Source organism: Aspergillus costaricaensis (assembly GCF_003184835.1).
Source record: "Aspergillus costaricaensis CBS 115574 unplaced genomic scaffold BO79scaffold_13, whole genome shotgun sequence".
NCBI lineage: Eukaryota > Fungi > Ascomycota > Eurotiomycetes > Eurotiales > Aspergillaceae > Aspergillus > Aspergillus costaricensis.
The window spans coordinates 238,276-257,217 of record NW_020291813.1 but is presented as its reverse complement, the minus strand read 5'-3'; the positions used below and the strand labels follow the sequence as shown (position 1 = coordinate 257,217).

The 18,942-nt window shown below is 35.9% G+C and overlaps 3 protein-coding genes across 3 annotated transcripts; 1 reads left to right on the top strand and 2 right to left on the bottom strand.

Annotated features, from left to right (window-relative positions):
* Positions 1 to 27: 27 nt before the first annotated feature.
* On the bottom strand, positions 28 to 3,109 carry BO79DRAFT_237222 (60S ribosomal protein eL8). Its single transcript, XM_025684669.1, has 6 exons — positions 2,880 to 3,109; positions 2,408 to 2,794; positions 1,705 to 1,794; positions 1,243 to 1,320; positions 672 to 1,181; positions 28 to 601 (listed from the first exon to the last, which is right to left on the bottom strand). The coding sequence occupies exons 1-6, from the start codon at positions 2,946 to 2,948 to the stop codon at positions 401 to 403; spliced, it is 1,335 nt and encodes a 444-aa protein (XP_025540324.1). The 5' UTR covers positions 2,949 to 3,109; the 3' UTR covers positions 28 to 400.
* Positions 3,110 to 3,289: 180 nt separating this feature from the next.
* BO79DRAFT_263959 (translation initiation/elongation factor MRX8) lies at positions 3,290 to 4,897 on the top strand. Its single transcript, XM_025686732.1, has 2 exons — positions 3,290 to 3,895; positions 3,969 to 4,897. The coding sequence occupies exons 1-2, from the start codon at positions 3,342 to 3,344 to the stop codon at positions 4,402 to 4,404; spliced, it is 990 nt and encodes a 329-aa protein (XP_025540323.1). The 5' UTR covers positions 3,290 to 3,341; the 3' UTR covers positions 4,405 to 4,897.
* A 499-nt stretch (positions 4,898 to 5,396) lies between these two features.
* BO79DRAFT_146302 (F-box/WD repeat-containing protein) lies at positions 5,397 to 8,673 on the bottom strand (the record flags this gene model as incomplete). Its single annotated transcript, XM_025678448.1, has 3 exons — positions 5,397 to 5,522; positions 5,573 to 8,287; positions 8,377 to 8,673. 3 exons carry the CDS (start codon positions 8,671 to 8,673, stop codon positions 5,397 to 5,399), a joined length of 3,138 nt encoding a protein of 1,045 aa, XP_025540322.1.
* Positions 8,674 to 18,942: the final 10,269 nt, after the last annotated feature.

Here is an 18,942-nt window from a genome sequence, read left to right as displayed (position 1 = left end):
GGCCGGATTAAAGGGCTAGATCAGTCCAGATAAAATTTTCATGGCTTTTTCTGCTTGAGTCCACCTGAATGAACACAAGCTATCGATCTAAAGACTTTACGACTTACTTCGATCTACAACTAAGATGTACATATTGCAGACGTCACATGAATGCTCAAACTCCCAAGACAACTTGCTACAAAGTTTTCACACACACAAAAAAAGATAACAAAACCGAAGCTGTGGTTGTTGATGATGTCTGAAATAGCATTCATGGGTATCTGCAACGTGTACATGAAGAGTATAGGAAAATAGGATAGGATGAAGAAGAAGGGTCATTAGAAGTTTCGTTGATGGTATAAGATTTTTTTTTTATCCCGTCGGTGTTGTTAGTAGCTCGCTGGTTAGGCTAGCTAGCTTTTTAGACACGGATAGCACCCTCAACGGCCTTGCGCTTCTTCTCCTGGCGGGCAACAGCCTTGGCGCCCATGATACCACCACCCCAGTGACGGCGGGACTCCTCGTACTTGTCGGAGTAGCCCTCCTTGACGGCGGAGAGGAGCTTGGCGAACTCGGCCTTGTCCTCGGAGCGGACCTCGGTGAGAGCGAGGACAGCGGAGGTCTATACCATTTATTAGTTGTCTGCTACTAATATAAAAAATAGAGTATGTAGGAGAATGGGATTGACATACCTTCTTGTGAACAACAGTTCCAAGACGAGCCTTACCCTTAACAATAGCGTAAGGGACACCCATCTTGCGGCAAAGAGCGGGCAGGAAGACAACCAGCTCAATGGGGTCAACGTCGTGAGCAATCAGGACAAGGGAAGCCTTCTTGTTCTCGACGAGGCCGACAACGTGGTTAAGACCGTACTTGACGTTGTAGGGCTTCTTGGAGACATCCTCCTTCTTCTTGCCCTCAGCGACGGCGGTGGCCTCGGCGTGAAGACGCTCCTTCTTCTCGACCTTGGTCTCGGGACGGTACTTGTTGAGGAACTTGAAGGTCTGGGCAGCGGTGTTGCGGTCCAGGGTGCTCTGGAACTGAGCAATGGAAGGAGGGACCTTGAGACGGAGGTTCAAGATCTTCTTCTGGCGCTGAAGACGGACATACTCGGGCCACTTGACGAAACGGCCGAGGTTGCGCTTGGGCTGGATGTCCTGGCCAATGCCGAAGTTGCGGGGGCGCTTCTCGATGAGAGGGTTCTATTCATACCATATTAGTACTCTTCATAGTTAGTTAGGGTTTGGAGTGGTTAGTGCCTACCTTGGGAGCCTTCTTAGCGCCAGCCTTACCCTGGGGGTAAGGGAGGGGAGCAGTCTTCTTTCCGGACTTCTGGGCAGGCTATCATTGAGAAAAGAAGATCAGCAATCTTGTTCCACCATCTTGCTGCATCTTCCTTGAACTCTAGGGAGGATACACAAACTGTCCCAGAGAGAAAGATCAAGTTTCCAAGATTTCCCTGAGGGAGCAGTTTGTGTAAAACCTCCAGCCAAAAATCATCGCTGATCACAACCCTCCTCCTCATCTTTCGCAATCGTTTTACGGATTGTGAACAAGAGGAAGAAGAAGCGAGTCAACGGAAATTTGTGTCGCTTCTCGACATGTTGCGAGATGAAGCGAGACGGAAGCAATTCTCGTCTCACGACATGTTTCGCAGCGTATAGTCGATAGGCTCAATTCTAATTGAATAGAAGAGGCGTGAAATGGACGATTCTATGTGCTTACCATTTTGTCGACGGGATCCGCGGCGGCGTTGGGTGCAGGATTGACAGTCAAGAAGAAGAAGAAAAGAAGAAGTTCAATTAATTTCGCGCTCTGAGAAGAAATCCATTAGCGCCGTTTGCTTGTGTGGGCCGCGGGCGGATTATCTTGTCTGCCGGGGCTGGGTGGTGGTTCGGTCAGGTGATCTAGGGTTAGCCCTCGGGGTTGATGTAGCAGAATGGGCCAATCAGGTTGGATGTCTCTTACATGTATTTACATGGCAGTCTAGACTTTGATGATGGTCGTCTACTAGCATTCAGTTGATATGCGCACTCATTCATTTAATGGATTCTCTATTACTTTAGTGGGTCCATAGCATGCAACACACTTATTAGTCGTACTGTTCTCGAGACATTCTCAAATAGTCATTTAGGTCAAAGGACATTTATAATTCTAATCCTCAACATACATCCACTGGAAACGCCAAACTCATGCTCAGGTATCCATGACACTATCCATCTATATAACACACCAATAGCCATGAATTAAACATGATCCAAACAAAATAGCAACCCATATCGTAACTTAATCGTAACATACCCCAACCCATCAACTCACGCTCACCTCACCTCCAAGCCCCCAACCCAGGCAGCCCCGTCCTCCCAATCCCCGAACTAGCCGCCTGAATAGCCCTCTTCTTCCCCAAATTACCCTCCTGATCCCTCACCGCCGAGACAATCTTATCAATGTTCGTCTCCACCACCACACCCCCAACAATCATTTCGCTCAATACCGCATGCATAGTCTCATACCCGAAGATGAGGTCGAGCTCGCACACGTTCTCAAACATGCGATCCAACGCCTCCACGAAGACCTGGATTAGATCGATAAGCGCGAGCGGCGACTCAGTCGACGTGGAGATCATGATGAACGACAAGGTGGCATAGTTCCGGTAGGTGATTTGTGTGGGGGCGTCGGAGGGGCCGTTTTCTGCGCCGGAGCTTGCGCCGCGGGAGAGAAGTGGTGGGAGGGGGAGGAAGTTGCAGGCGCTGGCGGGGCGTTGGGAGACGAGGTTGTAGATTTGCGCGATTAGGGATTGTTTGGTTTGGGTGTCCTGGTTGGTTGGGCATTGTTAGTATGGGATGCTTGGTGGGTGAGGGGTGGGTTGGTTGGAAAGATGCGATTGAGTGTAGACTCACGATCTGTGTGTAGAACTTGGTTAAACGGGGTTGTCCGTTGTTGTTGAAGACGAGGACGGCGTTGATCATCTTGGTGCAGTGTCCGCGGGGCACGGTGGATTCTAGCTCGGTGGATGGATGTTTTCTTGGGGGGAATTAGAAGACCAAAGAATGATCCCTAAGTATGAAGTAAGGATAGGCGATCAAGCCAGTTGGTGGGAAAGAGCAGCACGTAAAAGCAGTGACCGTGTAAGGGGTGGAATAATGACCGATGATGAGCGATAGATGAAGCTGTCTCTCGGACTGCCTTATCGGCCTGGAGCGGAGACTCGGCAAAGGTTCCCCGAGCTTCGAACCGCAGCTCGGAAGACTTTCTTATCCGGGGACAATTTCTGGAGAAGCTCTTAGATTTGAAGAAATCCATCCAACTACTACAAGTCAATCACAGTACCTCTTCCGTCTATTTCGGCCCCTCAGCACATCATGAAAAACCGAATCCTCTCCCTGAGGCCCTTCTGCCATTCCTGCGCGCAAGTCCTCCCCAATGTTCGCAACTATTCGACAAGCAAACCTCCGAATCCGCAATCGCAACCGCAACCGCGGTCGCAGCCCAACAACAAACTACAATTCAAAGACATCCCCGCCACAGCAGTAAACTACTACTGGGACACGCAAGCTCCGGATGAAAACCAACTCGCCTACGCAGACAAATTCTTCGCTCCCTCGCGCCACTCCCCAATCAAGCTCTGGACCCTGAGCAAGTTCCGCACGACGCCGCTCTCCTCGACCACTCCCGAAGTAGCATTTCTAGGGCGGTCGAATGTCGGGAAAAGCTCATTGTTGAATGCCCTCATGGGGCAGGAGATATGCTGGACGTCATCTAAGCCAGGGCGCACGCAGACGATGAACGCATTCGGTATCGGAGGGACAAAGGGCGGCGAGTCCAAGGTCGTGTTGCTTGATATGCCGGGATACGGAAAGGGAAGTCGATCGGAATGGGGGAATGAAATTATGAAGTACTTGAAGAATAGGAAGCAGTGAGTATTGCACTTCTTATCCTATGCTATATTATGGTATCGAGACACGCTAACAAATCATCTATCTCCATAGACTCCGCCGCACCTTCATCCTAATCGACGGCCAACACGGCATCAAGCACTCCGACGAAGGCATCCTCGAATTGTTCCGCCACTACGCCATCCCGCACCAGATCATCGTCTCGAAAGTGGATAATATCATGGCGGCGAGGACGAGTCAACTCGCCTCAGGGGTAACAGAGGAACGTCTGCTCCAGACACAGAAGAAGATACAGGAGCTCCGTCCTATCATCCAGCCTGTTGGCCGAGACGAAGGTCCCGGTGCTCTGGGCGAGATTCTGACATGCAGTTCGAAGGTCCTCCGGACTCCTGGGAACTACCTGGGGATTAGTCCCATTCGTTGGGCTATCTTGTCTGCTGCTGGCTACGATGGGATGATGGAGGTGAAGTCTAGTCACGGCCAACCTGATTTGACGGGGTCAAGTATGTCCTCTGAGGCTGGGCCTTGAGGGGTTTTGGTGCCTTCTCTGGCTGCTGAAATGTTCTTTGATAGTGCGTTCCGATACTTAAGGACTGGCTAGCTTCGCTAGCTGCGAGAAAGATCGCGCGACGGGGCTCTGCTAGTCTCATGTCACTGTTGCTGCAGGGACTACCTAGTGGATGTTGAGACTGCTTCACATGCTTGAGCAGTTATCATTCAACATAGAGATGCAATACTGGGTCCGTGGAATAATTCACGATATGTGCGGCCTCGTACCTCGAGCCCGGCCCAGGATATCATACCGCTCAGCCTGCACCATGGTTTTTGGACTGTTAAGGACCGCGCCACCTTACACCGCGCTTCCCGGGGTGGGCGGGGTCAAGTAGGAAAAGCGGAAAAGCTATAGTCTCATCTTCGACTATGTTTACGACGGAGCCATGCGCTTCCAGGCTACAGATGCTCGACAAGGGTGTCTTCTCACGTGCACGAAGATGCTTACGGAAGAATAGGATAGCTGGAATGTAAATACAAGAATCATATCGTATTCGATTGCAGATAAAAGCCACTTCAAGTCTATAGTATTCGGATATAAAACAGAGACGGGGTAGTCGGAATATGTAGAAGCTCGGAGACGGGAGCGCCCGTGTTAAACAGAGGCGGACAGGAGGACAAAAGGATGCATATCGAGCATGCGGATGTGGTATGATCGAGGAGGTAAGAGAGAAGAGTTATTAGACAAGAGGCTGATTGGTGAGTCCGTTTTGAATGCCAAAACGCCTGTCCGTCATGATGCAGCATGTCAAGGGATGCTAACCGCGCTATGCAAACTCTCATAAAGGTAATTATAGTTCCATTGATTGGGGGTATCGTAGTTATGTCATGGTTCGAATATGTTGCGAAAAAGAAAAAGGGGGAATATAACGTGAGAAATTGCCGTTCGTGTTGCCTGTCGCAGAGGACACAAAAATCCCTCATCTGCCCAAGCAGTGAAGTAGGCAGTCGGCGACAGACGTAGTATGTTCAGGCGTCCGAAAGGTCGTAATCTTCGTCGGTGTCACTGACTTCCTGACCCCATCTATTGACGACGATGCGTCTTCCTAACTGTTCGCTTGGTACTCCATCGCGGGAAGCGCCAAAGTCAAGGACCTAAGATTTCTTAGTGAATGGCAATTGAATGCTTGATAGACTGAACTTACCTCAATGTATGTTAAGCTGTCACGCTGCACTGCAGCGACACATCTCCGATCGTTGAACTTTACCTGCCACACGCCACTGAGGTCGGTGAGAAGGTCCCGGACACAATCTCCGGTTTTCACATCCCACATCTTCAGTGTCCGATCTGATCCAGAAATGACCTTCTGGCCATCATGCTGGAAACAAGTGATTGCACCAGTGTGAGCACTCAGCATATTCCTGCACTGCCCAGTTTCAGGATCCCAGATCCTCAGCGTAGAATCCGCAGCCGCCGAGACTAGACGATCACACTTGAGGTCAAGCAGACCAACAAGGGACGTGTGGCCTTCCAGATTGTACAAAATAGAACCCGTTTCCAATGACCACACCTTGACCATGTTATCCATGGATCCACTGATACAACGATTCCTCTTATGGTCAAGAACGACACTATACACCTTCAAAGTATGACCTTGAAGCCGATGTACAGTCTCTCCTGTGGATATTTTCCATACACGCACGGTGCAGTCATAGCTTCCACTCACTAACGTGTCACCATGCGCTGCGATCGCCCGGACAGAGTGCTGGTGCCCAGTGAGGACACGGACAAAGTATGGGCAGTCTGTGTCATCGACATGAGGTCCGCTCTGATAATAACCCGGATCTCCTGGTTTGGGAAGTTTCCAGACACGAAGGTTCGAGTCACGAGAGCCTGTAATGATCAATGGTTCCTTTGGCATCATCTCAGGTGTGCCATCCGCCTTCTTTCCCACCTCGACCGGTAAGACAATCTGCAGGCAGCGCACGGTAGAGGTGTGGCCATGAAATATTTGAGTGCACCGAGCCTTTTCGATGTCCCAAACTCTTACCGACCTGTCGGTAGACCCAGAAACCAAAGTGTTGCCATAATACTCAAGTGCCCATACACCACCTTCATGGCCTTCAAGAGTGGCCTTGAGCTCACCAGTCCTAGTGTCATAAACATTGATGTTCGTGTCATCGCTCCCAGTAAGCACCTTCTCCGTATCGAACTGGAGACAAGTGACAACGTGGCGATCATGGGCGCGGAAGGCGATGTGTCTTGGCTTGACAACGGGTTTCATCCAAGCCTTGTGGATTGAATGGTGACGCTGATATAGCGATTTGTAGAGGTGAAGACCGCGAAGTGATGGCAAGCCGATCTCTGGATATGGGACGGCCGCCGCAGCAGCATTCGCAGCCGCATACGGTCCCTCCGAAGCCGAAACCTCTTTCCTCCAATCCGAAGACTCGGAGTGATCAGTGCCACTGGAGGAGATCTTGCGCTTCGAAAGCTTACGGCTAGACACACGGGTGCACGCTTTCCTTTTAGGCCGGCGACTCACGGACAAAGTCCTATCACTAGACTCACCAAAGGCTTGCAAGGCAGGAACAGAAGATTCTGGATCTGGCTTGATGAAAGGAGACATACTCATGTCCTTCTCAAAATCCTCACAGCCATTCGGAAATTGCCATCCCCAGCCCTCCCTGATCGCACGATCCAACTCGCCCTCGGGAAGAACATATCCGTCCCTATCAAAAAGCTCCTTCCAGGACTTTTCGTCGGAATTAATGATATGCCTCCATTTCTTGGACACCTGAGCTGCGCGGCACATGGTCTGAACGTCGAAATATTTCACGATGTTAAGACTGAGCTCGAGCGGAAGCAGGGACAGGAAGTCACATTTCAAGGCAGGGTTGACAACGTCCGCAACAAAGTGCAGCGTCTGTTTCGGGCAGCGCCTCAGGAATTGGTACATCATATATGTTTTCATACTGTCAGGTACTGAGTCAAAGAAGTCCAGCACATTGGGTATATCCATCATGGAAGTGGGGCGCTGCATCATGGGTCCGGCAAGCTGTTCGGGCTTGGCAACATACGTCGCTTCGCCGTTGGAGTCCCCTACGGGCAAAGGCCCAATAAAGCGAGAATCACTGTTATCAAAGCTGGAGTCCGTGTCCTCTTGGTCTTCACCAGAATCGAAAGAGGAATCGATGTTCGCGGCATTTAGAGCCGCCACTGGAGACAAACTGGGACTGGGCAAGCACATATCTTGGGCAACGATATTGTCGATAAAAGGCTGTGAAGATGACTCCGTAGGCAGATGCTGGGAATTGTCACCCGGTGCATCATAACCTGAATCCTGACTTGCAGCAATCCCGGTCAAGTGTTGCCGAGGGTCCGACCCTGTCCTTTCCAATGCAGGTCTGGCAAAACCGGTCTCATTAGCGCAGCCAGATTGTCTGTCATGTTCCTGCATGATAGTATTTGTACGCAAGGTCTCTTTTCTGGCGTCCACTGTCTGCGAGGGTCCCTGAGACTCGACTTCCGAGGATAAAGGAGACCGTAGTAATGTCTCCCTACGAGCATTACTCGCACTGTGGATCCTCCTTCTCGACAATATTCCTTCCATGGCGTTATTGCTATTGGTTTCCGTCTCCGGGGTGGCTAAGCCAGCCACGGTAGGATGTACTGGCGTGGAGCCATGAGAACGAGCGGGACGGAACGAAGGCTCTGACGGCACTCGCGCGGAACGTGCCCGTAGTGATCCCTGTTGTGCTTCCGTAAGCCGACGCTTGGAGATCGACAGGTAATTAGATGGTTGGTTGGAGGTTCTATGTGCAAGACGTCTTGATAGCTGGGTATCGTCCGAAGTAAAGGAGGCCACAGATCGCACCAGACCGTTCGAAGTTTTGAGCGCGTCATTCTTCTCGTGCAACTATAGAAGGTCAATATACAAGGTCCAGGAGTCAAGTCACGTAGCCGGAGAGTAGAAGGGCTTGTGAAAAACGATAAATGAAGACATACCTCGTTCAATGTGCCCGCAGCATCTTCCGGTTCATTAAACACAACCGATTTACCACCAAGTTCAAATCGTATATTTCGCAACGCCGATGGTGTAGGGGCAGATGCCAGTGGGTACACCTTGGGATCCAGATCCTGCGTCGCGCGTGGCGGCCTAATGAGCACGGGAGGAAACGTCGTAGTGGTTGTGGTTGTCGTCGTAACAACAGTAGTTCGGGTAGCAGGGGCGAAGGAAAATTGACCGACGGAGGTACTGGGAGACCCAGGACCGAGGCCCCGACCATTTCCATCTTCCTCCATGATAAGGTTGCCGAGCGAATATGCGACCGACTCAGTGGTATGTCCGAGGTTGGGTTACTAGGAAGAGCGTGTAGTAGCGTGATGGCGTGACAAGGATGAATCAGCTTCGACAGACTTGTTGGCTATGACGCATCAGATATGGCTGCTGGAGGGCTGTTTCGTGTCGAGGAGCTGGTGGTGAGAATGGGGGATTGTTGTTTATGTGATGGAGTTGATCGGCCGTACGTCCAGCAAGAAGTCGGTGTCAAATGAGGACCGCCAACAGGTATACACGCCCGCAAAGAGCAACCGAATGCGCACAGCTGTGGAGGAGTGATCGTTAAAACATGACCGTGAGTACCGAACGAATAAGGGCCTGGACGGGGTGTGGAAGATAGGCCGGTGTGTAGAGAAGGTGAAGGGAAGTGAACGAGGGCAGGCTGTGGCGTGCTCTGCTGACAAGGAGGTGTTGGGCGGCGGAGAATGATCGAGGGAGCTGAACCAGAAGGTGGTTGGTTGTGCCTCCTTCAGGTCAGGCTTAGGCTCTTCGCAGCAGCCGGCGGTTCTGTCCTCAGTGGCTCCCGGCTAGCCCAATCTGGCGGCTTCCCGAGGCTGGTGGCTCCGCAATGTGAAGACTAAATCCTATTTAAAATATATTGACGGCCGATGATTCCCCATCTGTGAGACAGAGAGAGAGAGAGAGTAGAAGAAAGTGTGAGGAAGAAGGATAGCAGGCGGTAGAAGAAGGATAGTAATAGTGACGGAGGAGGAAAAAGGAATGGAAAGAAAGAAAACAGGAGCAACGGAGACAAATGAAAAAGGGTCAAGGAAAAAACCTTAGAGGCAAGGCGGGTTCTGAATTTGCCGTCCTGCAGTCGGGGATCACCCAGCGCTCGGAGCAACTCTTCCCTGGGGGTGAGAACCACTTTCCAGGATCGTTATAACGATGTATCCAATGGTGGAGTTGACGGGTGTTGTGCCTATTAGACTTATGACTAGATTCTTACCCGGGAGGGGACTGGATACAGCACTAACTAACAAGTTGCTTGCCCACATTTATAGTAATTATTTATTACCAGATAATTATCCTACTACGTACGTATGAGGGTACTTTGTATCAATATGACGGTGCTGTTGGGGAGGTTGGTGGGGCTTCAGCCCTACTTTATTCCGGCCCTGGCGGCAGGAGCACCTTTCCTACCTCCGGAGAGACATCCCATCTACATCACCATCCATTTATTTTATTACATGTTCCTAGTTACTTTTACTATTTTAATATAATTATTAAAATCAATCCTCTAGTTTATCCTTAAACTTTATTTCTGCTATACAGAATTATTTATTTTTATCTAATAACCAGACTAAGACCCAGGTATAGCAAAAATAAGTTTTAAGAATAAGCTTAATAATACTGGCCTCAGGAACAGTAAAAAAATCTAAAAAAATAGATTCTTATAAATAAACCTGAGTAAATCTATATATAAAAACTTATTATTTACTTCTTACTTAATCTATAATTCTCTCTTTATATTATTAGTAAAGGAGCTAGCGGGATATAAAAAATTCTTTTATACTAATTTAATTTTTAATATATCTGAGTATATATTACAAGAAATAATAATTTCTAATCCTAATAATCTTAATTTAAATATTAAATTATTATTATATAAATATTATAATATAACTACAGAAATTACAGCCAGGAAATATATACTTAATATAATTTTAAAGAATAATTTACTAAAACTATTATCAGCTGTCACCATAATATTAATATAATAATTAATTTTCTCTGGGAAAACTAGAAAGAATATTAAACTTTACCTCTACTAGTATAAATTTATATAAATTATAATAAATCTTAAAAAAAAAAAAAAAAAACAGATTATTATTATAACTATAATAATAGGCTTATAAAGAGACACTTATTAATATATAAATTTATTAAATAAGAATATCCAGGATAACTGGAAACAATTATTATTAAAATTAATTAAATATTATTTTAAATAAAAAAAGAAAGATAGAGTGGACCAAGTTATCTAATATATATTATTATTAGAATAAGATTTCTATATATTTTAAATATATATAAATAAAACTATTAAGTTTAATTATCTTTTTCTAGAAGAGAAGGAATAGAAAGCAATATTAATAAAAAAATTTATTAAAAAATTACAGAAGAAGTCTGCTTAGAATAATCTTATATTATATTATATAAACCAGGTAGTCAGAGATTATCTAATCTTAACTAAAATAATTCAGTTAGTACAAGAACTAACTGAAAAAATAAATAAAAAAAATAAAGATACTATCCAGACTAGTAATAATTATCTTATAAATATATTAGATATTATTATATAACATATTTCTAAATTAAATATATCTAAAAATTAGCGGATTTAACCGGCTCAGATAAATCAGTTAATTATAATAAATTAGTTAAATCAGAATTAACAAAACCAGTTCTAATCAAGATTCTAAATAAAATAAATCTATTATTATTACAGCCAGCAAGAATATATTACTATTAATTACTATAATAAAATATTTCTTCTTATAAAACAGAATAGAATTAGAACTGCTATTTATACTAGAATTAATATTAAATTTAAATTCTAGAAATTTCTTTAATTAATATAATAAACTTAGTAACCAGCTTCTAGTCCTGCTATAATAATAATAATTAATATTAATTTACAAATCCAGCCAAGAATAATAAAAAAATCAGAGTTTTTTTTATTATTATCTACTATTTAATTAATATTAGCAGTAAGTAGAGTGTTACCTGTAGAAAACTTAATTATAAAAATAAAAAATAAATATCTGATAAAATAACTATTAGAAATATTTATTAATATAATATTAATTATAGATTATATCACAGTATTACTACTTCTGAATAAGAATCTTAATATAAAAAATTAATTATCTAGAATTTATACCACTAGCATTAAAAGAGCAAGAAATAATAGAAATATTAAAAAATACTTATTAATTATAATTAATTTAAACTATAATCTAGCCTGATCTATAACAGGACAGAGAGAAAACCTAATAATTAAGATATAATAGAAAACAGTAATAACAGAAATAATTAATAAAATAACTATTAGAGTAACTAGTAGTTCTACAGTACTATAAATATATAATTAATTAACTAATCAATCAACTATTAAGCATATTACCGGTGGTAGTAAATATTAAATTAAAGCTATAAAAAATAAGAAATTTAATTTTAAAAAAATACTTAATAAAATAATAATAAAGATAATTCTTATTTAATTATTTAATATTTATCTAACAGCAAAAGCCAAAATAATCAAGTTAATAAAATTAAAGCCAAAGAAATTATCTATAATTAAAAAAAATAATTAATACAGCCAGCAGGCAGGCTGCAGTCAAGTAACTTAATTAATAAAATATCAGAAAATTAGTAAATTAATAATATATCAGATAATTACCTCTATAGAATCAGATGTAAATACAGACATAAAAAGTTCTAATAAAAAAATAAATAATAATATTTAGAAAAAGAGAAAATAATATAATAATTATTTTTAACCAGCTAATCCTGCTGCATTTATCTTATTTTATATAACTATATTTATTCAAATAATAAATACAGATAATCAAATACAAACTACTAAAATAAAACTTATCTTAATTAATTACAGATCTGGTTATAATCTTATTCTTAAACATATAACTAAGAAAATAAAGACCTGTATTATCTCTATTTATATTATAATAAAAATTACCTTCAGAAATCTTATTAAATTTAAGATACTCACTTAATTAATAATCATAATAATAAAAATAACCTGAGTAATCAGGATTTTTATTATAAAGAAAATACCAGGATTTACTATATTACTAAATAAATATTAAATATATTTAATAAAACTAATTAATAATTACAAACAAGGGATCTATATTATAAATAATAATAAAAACTAATAGATAAATATACTAAGGACTTTTCATACAGGACTTACTATTTTAAAAAGAATAAAGATAAAAAAAATATTAGATATTAAATATATAAAAATAAAGTAATATATATCTAATAATAATAATATATAATTATCAGATATAGATCCTGACAAGATATCTAAATTTCTTAGAAAAACTATAGATAAGATTATATAAAAAAATATCTTAATTACTAATAATTCAGAGGTTGAGAATATTATTTAATTATTAAACTAGTTATATTCCATAGAGACCCGGTATTATAGAATAAAAATAATAATCTAGAAAATAAAATATTATATTATTAAAATACTTTATTCATAATTAAAATAGAGGCAGGAGATTAAATCAGCTTTTTTATAAAAAAAAAATTATTATTATTCCAGAGAAAATTATTAACTAATTCTATAAAAGCAGAAAAGTAGATAACTATAAATTAATACTTATTAAATAATATAATAATATCTAGTTTATATAATATTATTACTTTACTATTATACACTTAGCAAGATCTTTTTATTAATAATATTATTAATATACTAGTTACAGACTTAATTTAATATTATATCCTGTTAGTACCGGGAGCGGTATCTAAAATAATAAAATTAATATTATATTCTTTTAAAAAAATATAATAGTAAATTAAATATTTACTAATTATAGAAATTACTAGAATTATATAAAAGTCTTTTTCTTTATAGTCTTCTAAGACAAAGTTCCTATTAAAAATAAATAGATAAAATCTGTATATAGTTTACTAATTTATCTAATTAAATAAATATACAGTTAAAATAAATTATTTAATAAAATAGATTGAACTTATTCTAAATAAAATAACTAATCTAAATTTAAGAATATTCTTTAAAACTAATACTATAAACAATTACTGGACAGTACTACTATATAAGAATAATATATATAAAATCTCTTTCAGTACTATTTTTAAATAATATTATTATCTAAGAATAAGCCAGGGACTTATAAAAACACCTAAAATATATAATTATCTAAAAAATATAATTATAAAATATATTCTAGAACCAGCCAGAGAGCCAGAATTATATAAATTAATAAAGATTATAACAGAATTTAATTACTTTATAAATAATAATTAAAAGAAAATAAAGACAGCAGAGAATCTTATAATTTTCTTATATTTCTATTATTTTTTCAGATTAATATAAACAAAGTTAATACTTAACCCGAAGAAGATACAGTTTTTTATATTATTAATTAATATTCTCAAGCACAAAAAAATTAAGGAAGACCTAAGACCTTTAACTAATAAGATAATTATTATAAAAAATTAATTAATCTTTATTAACAAAAAGCAGTTATCATACTTTCTCTATATCTTATTATTTTTAAGAATCTATATACCAGGTAGAATAAACCTGATCAAAATCTTAAAAATAATAATTTAATATAAAGAAAAGAGACTAGTAAAAAAAAAAATAGATTATATATAAAGCCCGCAGCAAAAAGAAGTATTCTAATAAATAAAGTATTAAATTATATATTTTAGACTAGCAGACAGAGATTCTACTAAACAATATTATCTAGTTATAGATATATTTAATACAGAAATAAATAAAATTTTATTTTAAATAATAAATTTACTAACCAGAATTATATCTTATTAGAAAATTCTAGTAAAAAAGCAGGCTATAATATTCCTATTATTTATATTAACTAATCCTGAAACATATTATTATACTATAAAGAAAAAAGTCTTGGCTATACTTCATTACCTAAAAAAGATTTAATAACTTATTAAAAGATTAATTTATTTAATAATATTATATACAGACCATACCACATTAAAATTAATATTAGAAAAATCTGATAATATATCTAATAAAATCTACTGATAGTAATATCAGTTATAGAAATATAATTTAAAAATAATTTATATATCTGAGAAACTGATGCAGGTTACTAATAATTTTTTTAAATTATTATATTAGTAATAGCTATTACCATAACCAGAGAATAATAATTTTATATTACTGATTCTAAGGATAGAGCCTATAAAAAAATTCTAAAATAATTTAATTAATCTAATAATAACTTTATTATAAATTACAGATCCAGTACAGAAATAGTTAAGATCTAAGTAATATTAATATATTATTATAAAACTACTAGCTGTAACTGACCAAGACAAATTACTAACAGATAAAATAAAAAAATTTAAACTATTTCAAGTACTTACTAAGAATTATATATAACTAATCTATCAGAAATAGAATAAATTATAAGCTGAATATATTATATCTATAAATATTAATCAGATCTTATAAAAGATTCATAATTATTATAAATACTTTATTACTTATATTACTCTGGACAAGTATATTAAATAATTTTATTAATTTAAATAATATAAAAATATTTAATAATACTGTACTTTGTATCCAGAGTGCCAGTTAATAAAATTAAAACTAATTAAAATATCTTAATAGTCTATTGCAGTACTGGAACTGATATAAATATATATTATAAACTATATTAAATTAATAATACTCCTAATAAAGAATAAAAACTAGTAATATATTTTAATCAGTATAAACTACTTCAGCTGGTATATTATAATAAATATTATTAATATTATAACTATTATAATCTCTCTACAGTTCTTCAAGAAAGTAATAAATCTATTTAATATATTATTAATATTATATATTAATAATAGAAGTCATTTTACCAGACATAAATTTAATAAAATTATTAAAAAAAAAGAAATAAAGTATCTAATAATACTAATAACTATATTATAATATATTAGCCTGGTAGAACAGATAGTAAGACTACTATTATAAACTATATATATAATAATAATATAAAATCCCAACTGGATATTCCAGTAAAATAAATTTATCTCTTAAATTATAAAAATTATTAACACACAGTTGGTCCAGCCACATGGCTTTATTCTAATAAAAATATTACTAAAATACAGTTCTAAGTTAGAAAAATAAATACTTTATAATAAGTTTCTGGTAGAGACTCTGATAATATTATTATTAATAAATTTTCTAATAAATCCTACAGCCTATCTTACTACTTTAAAAAAATTACAGAAAAAATTTACTACCAGCTATAAAAACAGAATAAATACTATAGTAAATAAGTATATCCTAAAAATTAATATAAAAGATCTAGTCCTATTACAAAAGTATATAATTAATAAAGATAAAAATAAAAAGTTTAAAATTAAATAATTAAAATTATATAAAATGAGTAAAGTCTACTAATATAATTATTCTATTAAACTAGAAAATTTAATATCAGATTTATCTATTAGAAAATATTATATAAATACTATTAAAAAGTTCTACTTGAGAACAGAAAAATAAAAATTTAAAGTAAAATATCTAACAGAAAAAATAAAATATTAGATAACAGACCTTGATACTTACTAATATAAATAACAGAAAAATAAAATTAAAAAATAATACCTGCTATAATACTTTTTTAATTATTTATAAATTATTTAAATTATCTTTCTTATCTTCTTTCTTATTCTTCTTCTTATAATTATAGTTAATTTCTTTTTTTTTTTTCTTATTTTTCTTCTTTATTTTATTTTCTTAATTCTACTTTTTTTTTTTCTTACTAAATATTATTTTTTTTAAGATTACTTACTACTAGAGAATTAAGAAGTACAGTTATATTAATCTCTAGTTTATTATTATCTTATTATCTTCCTACTCTTTAAAAAAAAATAAATCAGTCAGAAAGTTGAATTAAAGATAATAGAAATAATATTATTAATATAATATATTATATTTTCTAGAGCTGTAACCTTACTTATTATTTATCTTATTTTACTAATTATTTTATTTTATTTATAATACTATCTCTATTCATCTTATAGAAAAACTCCTGAGACTTATTTTCTTATTTTATTATCTTATCTTATTACTTATTTTATTTCTTTACTTTTTTTTTTCTTTTTTTTCTCTCTTCTTTTTTTTTCTATTACTCTTCTGATTCCTCTTCTATTTCACTATAATTACTGTATTAAATTAAATACTTTTACAGATATAAATTATAGCCAGTAATTTAAAAAAATACCTAAAATTAAAATAGCTTACCAAATAATACAAAAATTTAAAATTATTAAAATTATCTGACTAAAGCAATTTATCTAGTAAAAATAATTATAATAAAAAAAAAGCTAGAATTCCCGCAGTAAAATCTGTAATTAAAGTAGAATCTAATTTTAATTTTAAATATAAAATTAAGATAGAACAGATTAATAATAAGAATAATCTTATAAATATCCCATAATATATACTTTCTGTTTATATTAATTTAACTAATAATAATTATATAATTCTTATAGTCAAGGAACCCGTTGTTAAGAGACTCTTAGAAAAAGAATTATTTAAAAATTTAAATTCTTTATTTAATAATAATAAAGAAAATAAATAGCTTATTCTAAAAGATTAGCTGCTATTCTTACAGAAAAAAAATATTAATACTAATCATACTATATTTACTAATCTATAAAATAATAATTAGTTAATAATATTAATACTATACAAGCCAGTTATTTAAAAATTTTTCTATAATTACTTTACTAGATAGAGTAAGATTCATGCAGACTTTTATTATATTCTATTTATTAAAAATAAGAATAGTAATCTGCTACTGTTCTTAGAGACTATAAAAAATAATTATAATTCAGATTATAAGAACAGATGATTTTCTTATAAATTCCTGGATATTTATACTATATATAATATTAAACTGCAACAGTATATTAAGATTTTTATAAAATTATTTTATAATTAATAAAGAAAATTTAAGCCTTCTATTATAAAGAAGATCTAAGTCTTGAATAATCTTACTTATATTCAGTTAAATTATAAAAATCTATAAAAATATTTTATTAAGACTATAAAAAATAAAATATATATTCCAGATAATAAATATATTATTAATAAAGATCTTAATAATATAAAGACTTTATATAAAAAACTTATTAAATATATGGCTATGTTACAAGTCTTTTAAAATAAATTAAAATATAACTTACTAGCTCAGTATAAGATTATTAATATACTAATTAAATAACTTATAAATAATAATTTAATCTTTACTACAGAATTCTAAGAAAAATTTACTACTACTACTTTATAAGCTAATCTTTAATATAGATAATTAATTATAATAGAACTTTCTTCTTTTAGTTAAGTACAGGCAGAATCCTCTTAGCAGTATATTAATAAAACTTCTAAATATGCTTATTCTAAGAAAAATAATAATACTAATAAAAATATTAATAATAAATCCTGATACATCCTTACAATAATTATATAATTATATTATTTCTTTTATAATTTTCTAGATTTCTGCCATATGTGATTATTACTATTATTATTATATAAATTAAAAATAAGAGAGATCAAGAAGCATTCTAGAAGAAAAAATCAAGTATTACAGTAATATTATTAATTTTAATTACTATTTTTTATAATTTTTTTACAGGGATTTCATCGCGAATACATATACTGGTAATAATATATATTTTATTAAAGATTTAAACATCAGTATTATAGCGGATTTCTAGTAAATACTAGAAATAGACTCTTACAGATAATATTAGAAAGATTAATAAAATTTTAATCTTACTTTATTCCAGTCCTAACAGCAGAAACATTTTCTCTATCTCCAGAGAAACATTCCATCTATATTACCACCTACTCATTTCATTATATATTTCTAGTTACTTTTACCACCTTAATACAATCGTTAAAACCAATCCTCTAGTTCGTCCTTAAGCTTCGTTTCTGCTATACGGGATCGTTTATCTTCAGTGCCTGCTTTGTCCCCACTGGTCTATTTCTCCATTCCTCAAAGACACTCACCCCAAAACAAGGAAATTTAAAATCGTTTTGTCGAACCGCTGTTGGTGTGCTTTGTGGATGGTTGATAGCCGCCGCCAGATTCCATCATCCCAGATCTCTTCACACTTGACAGATATGGCTCCAGCACACCCACTGCATATGACATCTCACTTTTTACGTTTTTTTCTCGTGCCTTCGCAATTTCATTCGATATGTGACCTCAGACTTTCGCAGAATTTCCAGTAGTCCTTGACCCAGTAACCGTTGGTTTTCCTGGCTGGCTTCGCCACTGGTCCAATACACGTGACTTGGTGGGGTCCATTGTATCGTCCAGAATTCCTTCGGCGTCTTTTTCGATTCGATGGCTCTACTGCTTGCGGTAGACGAATAGAACATACACAGGTAAACTTGCTGGCTGGAATCTTCGGTTACCGGTAACCGACCATGCAGTTTAGTG

Excerpts from the sequence above, each read along its gene's own strand:
- BO79DRAFT_237222 (XM_025684669.1), bottom strand. The coding sequence starts at position 2,948 with ATGATCAACGCCGTCCTCGTCTTCAACAACAACGGACAACCCCGTTTA. Across the intron at positions 1,795-2,407 it reads TTGATAAGATTGTCTCGGCG|AGCGCGAAATTAATTGAACT; the intron begins GTGAGGGATCAG and ends ATTTCTTCTCAG. Across the intron at positions 1,182-1,242 it reads GCGCTAAGAAGGCTCCCAAG|AACCCTCTCATCGAGAAGCG; the intron begins GTAGGCACTAAC and ends TGGTATGAATAG.
- BO79DRAFT_263959 (XM_025686732.1), top strand. The coding sequence starts at position 3,342 with ATGAAAAACCGAATCCTCTCCCTGAGGCCCTTCTGCCATTCCTGCGCG. Across the intron at positions 3,896-3,968 it reads TACTTGAAGAATAGGAAGCA|ACTCCGCCGCACCTTCATCC; the intron begins GTGAGTATTGCA and ends CTATCTCCATAG.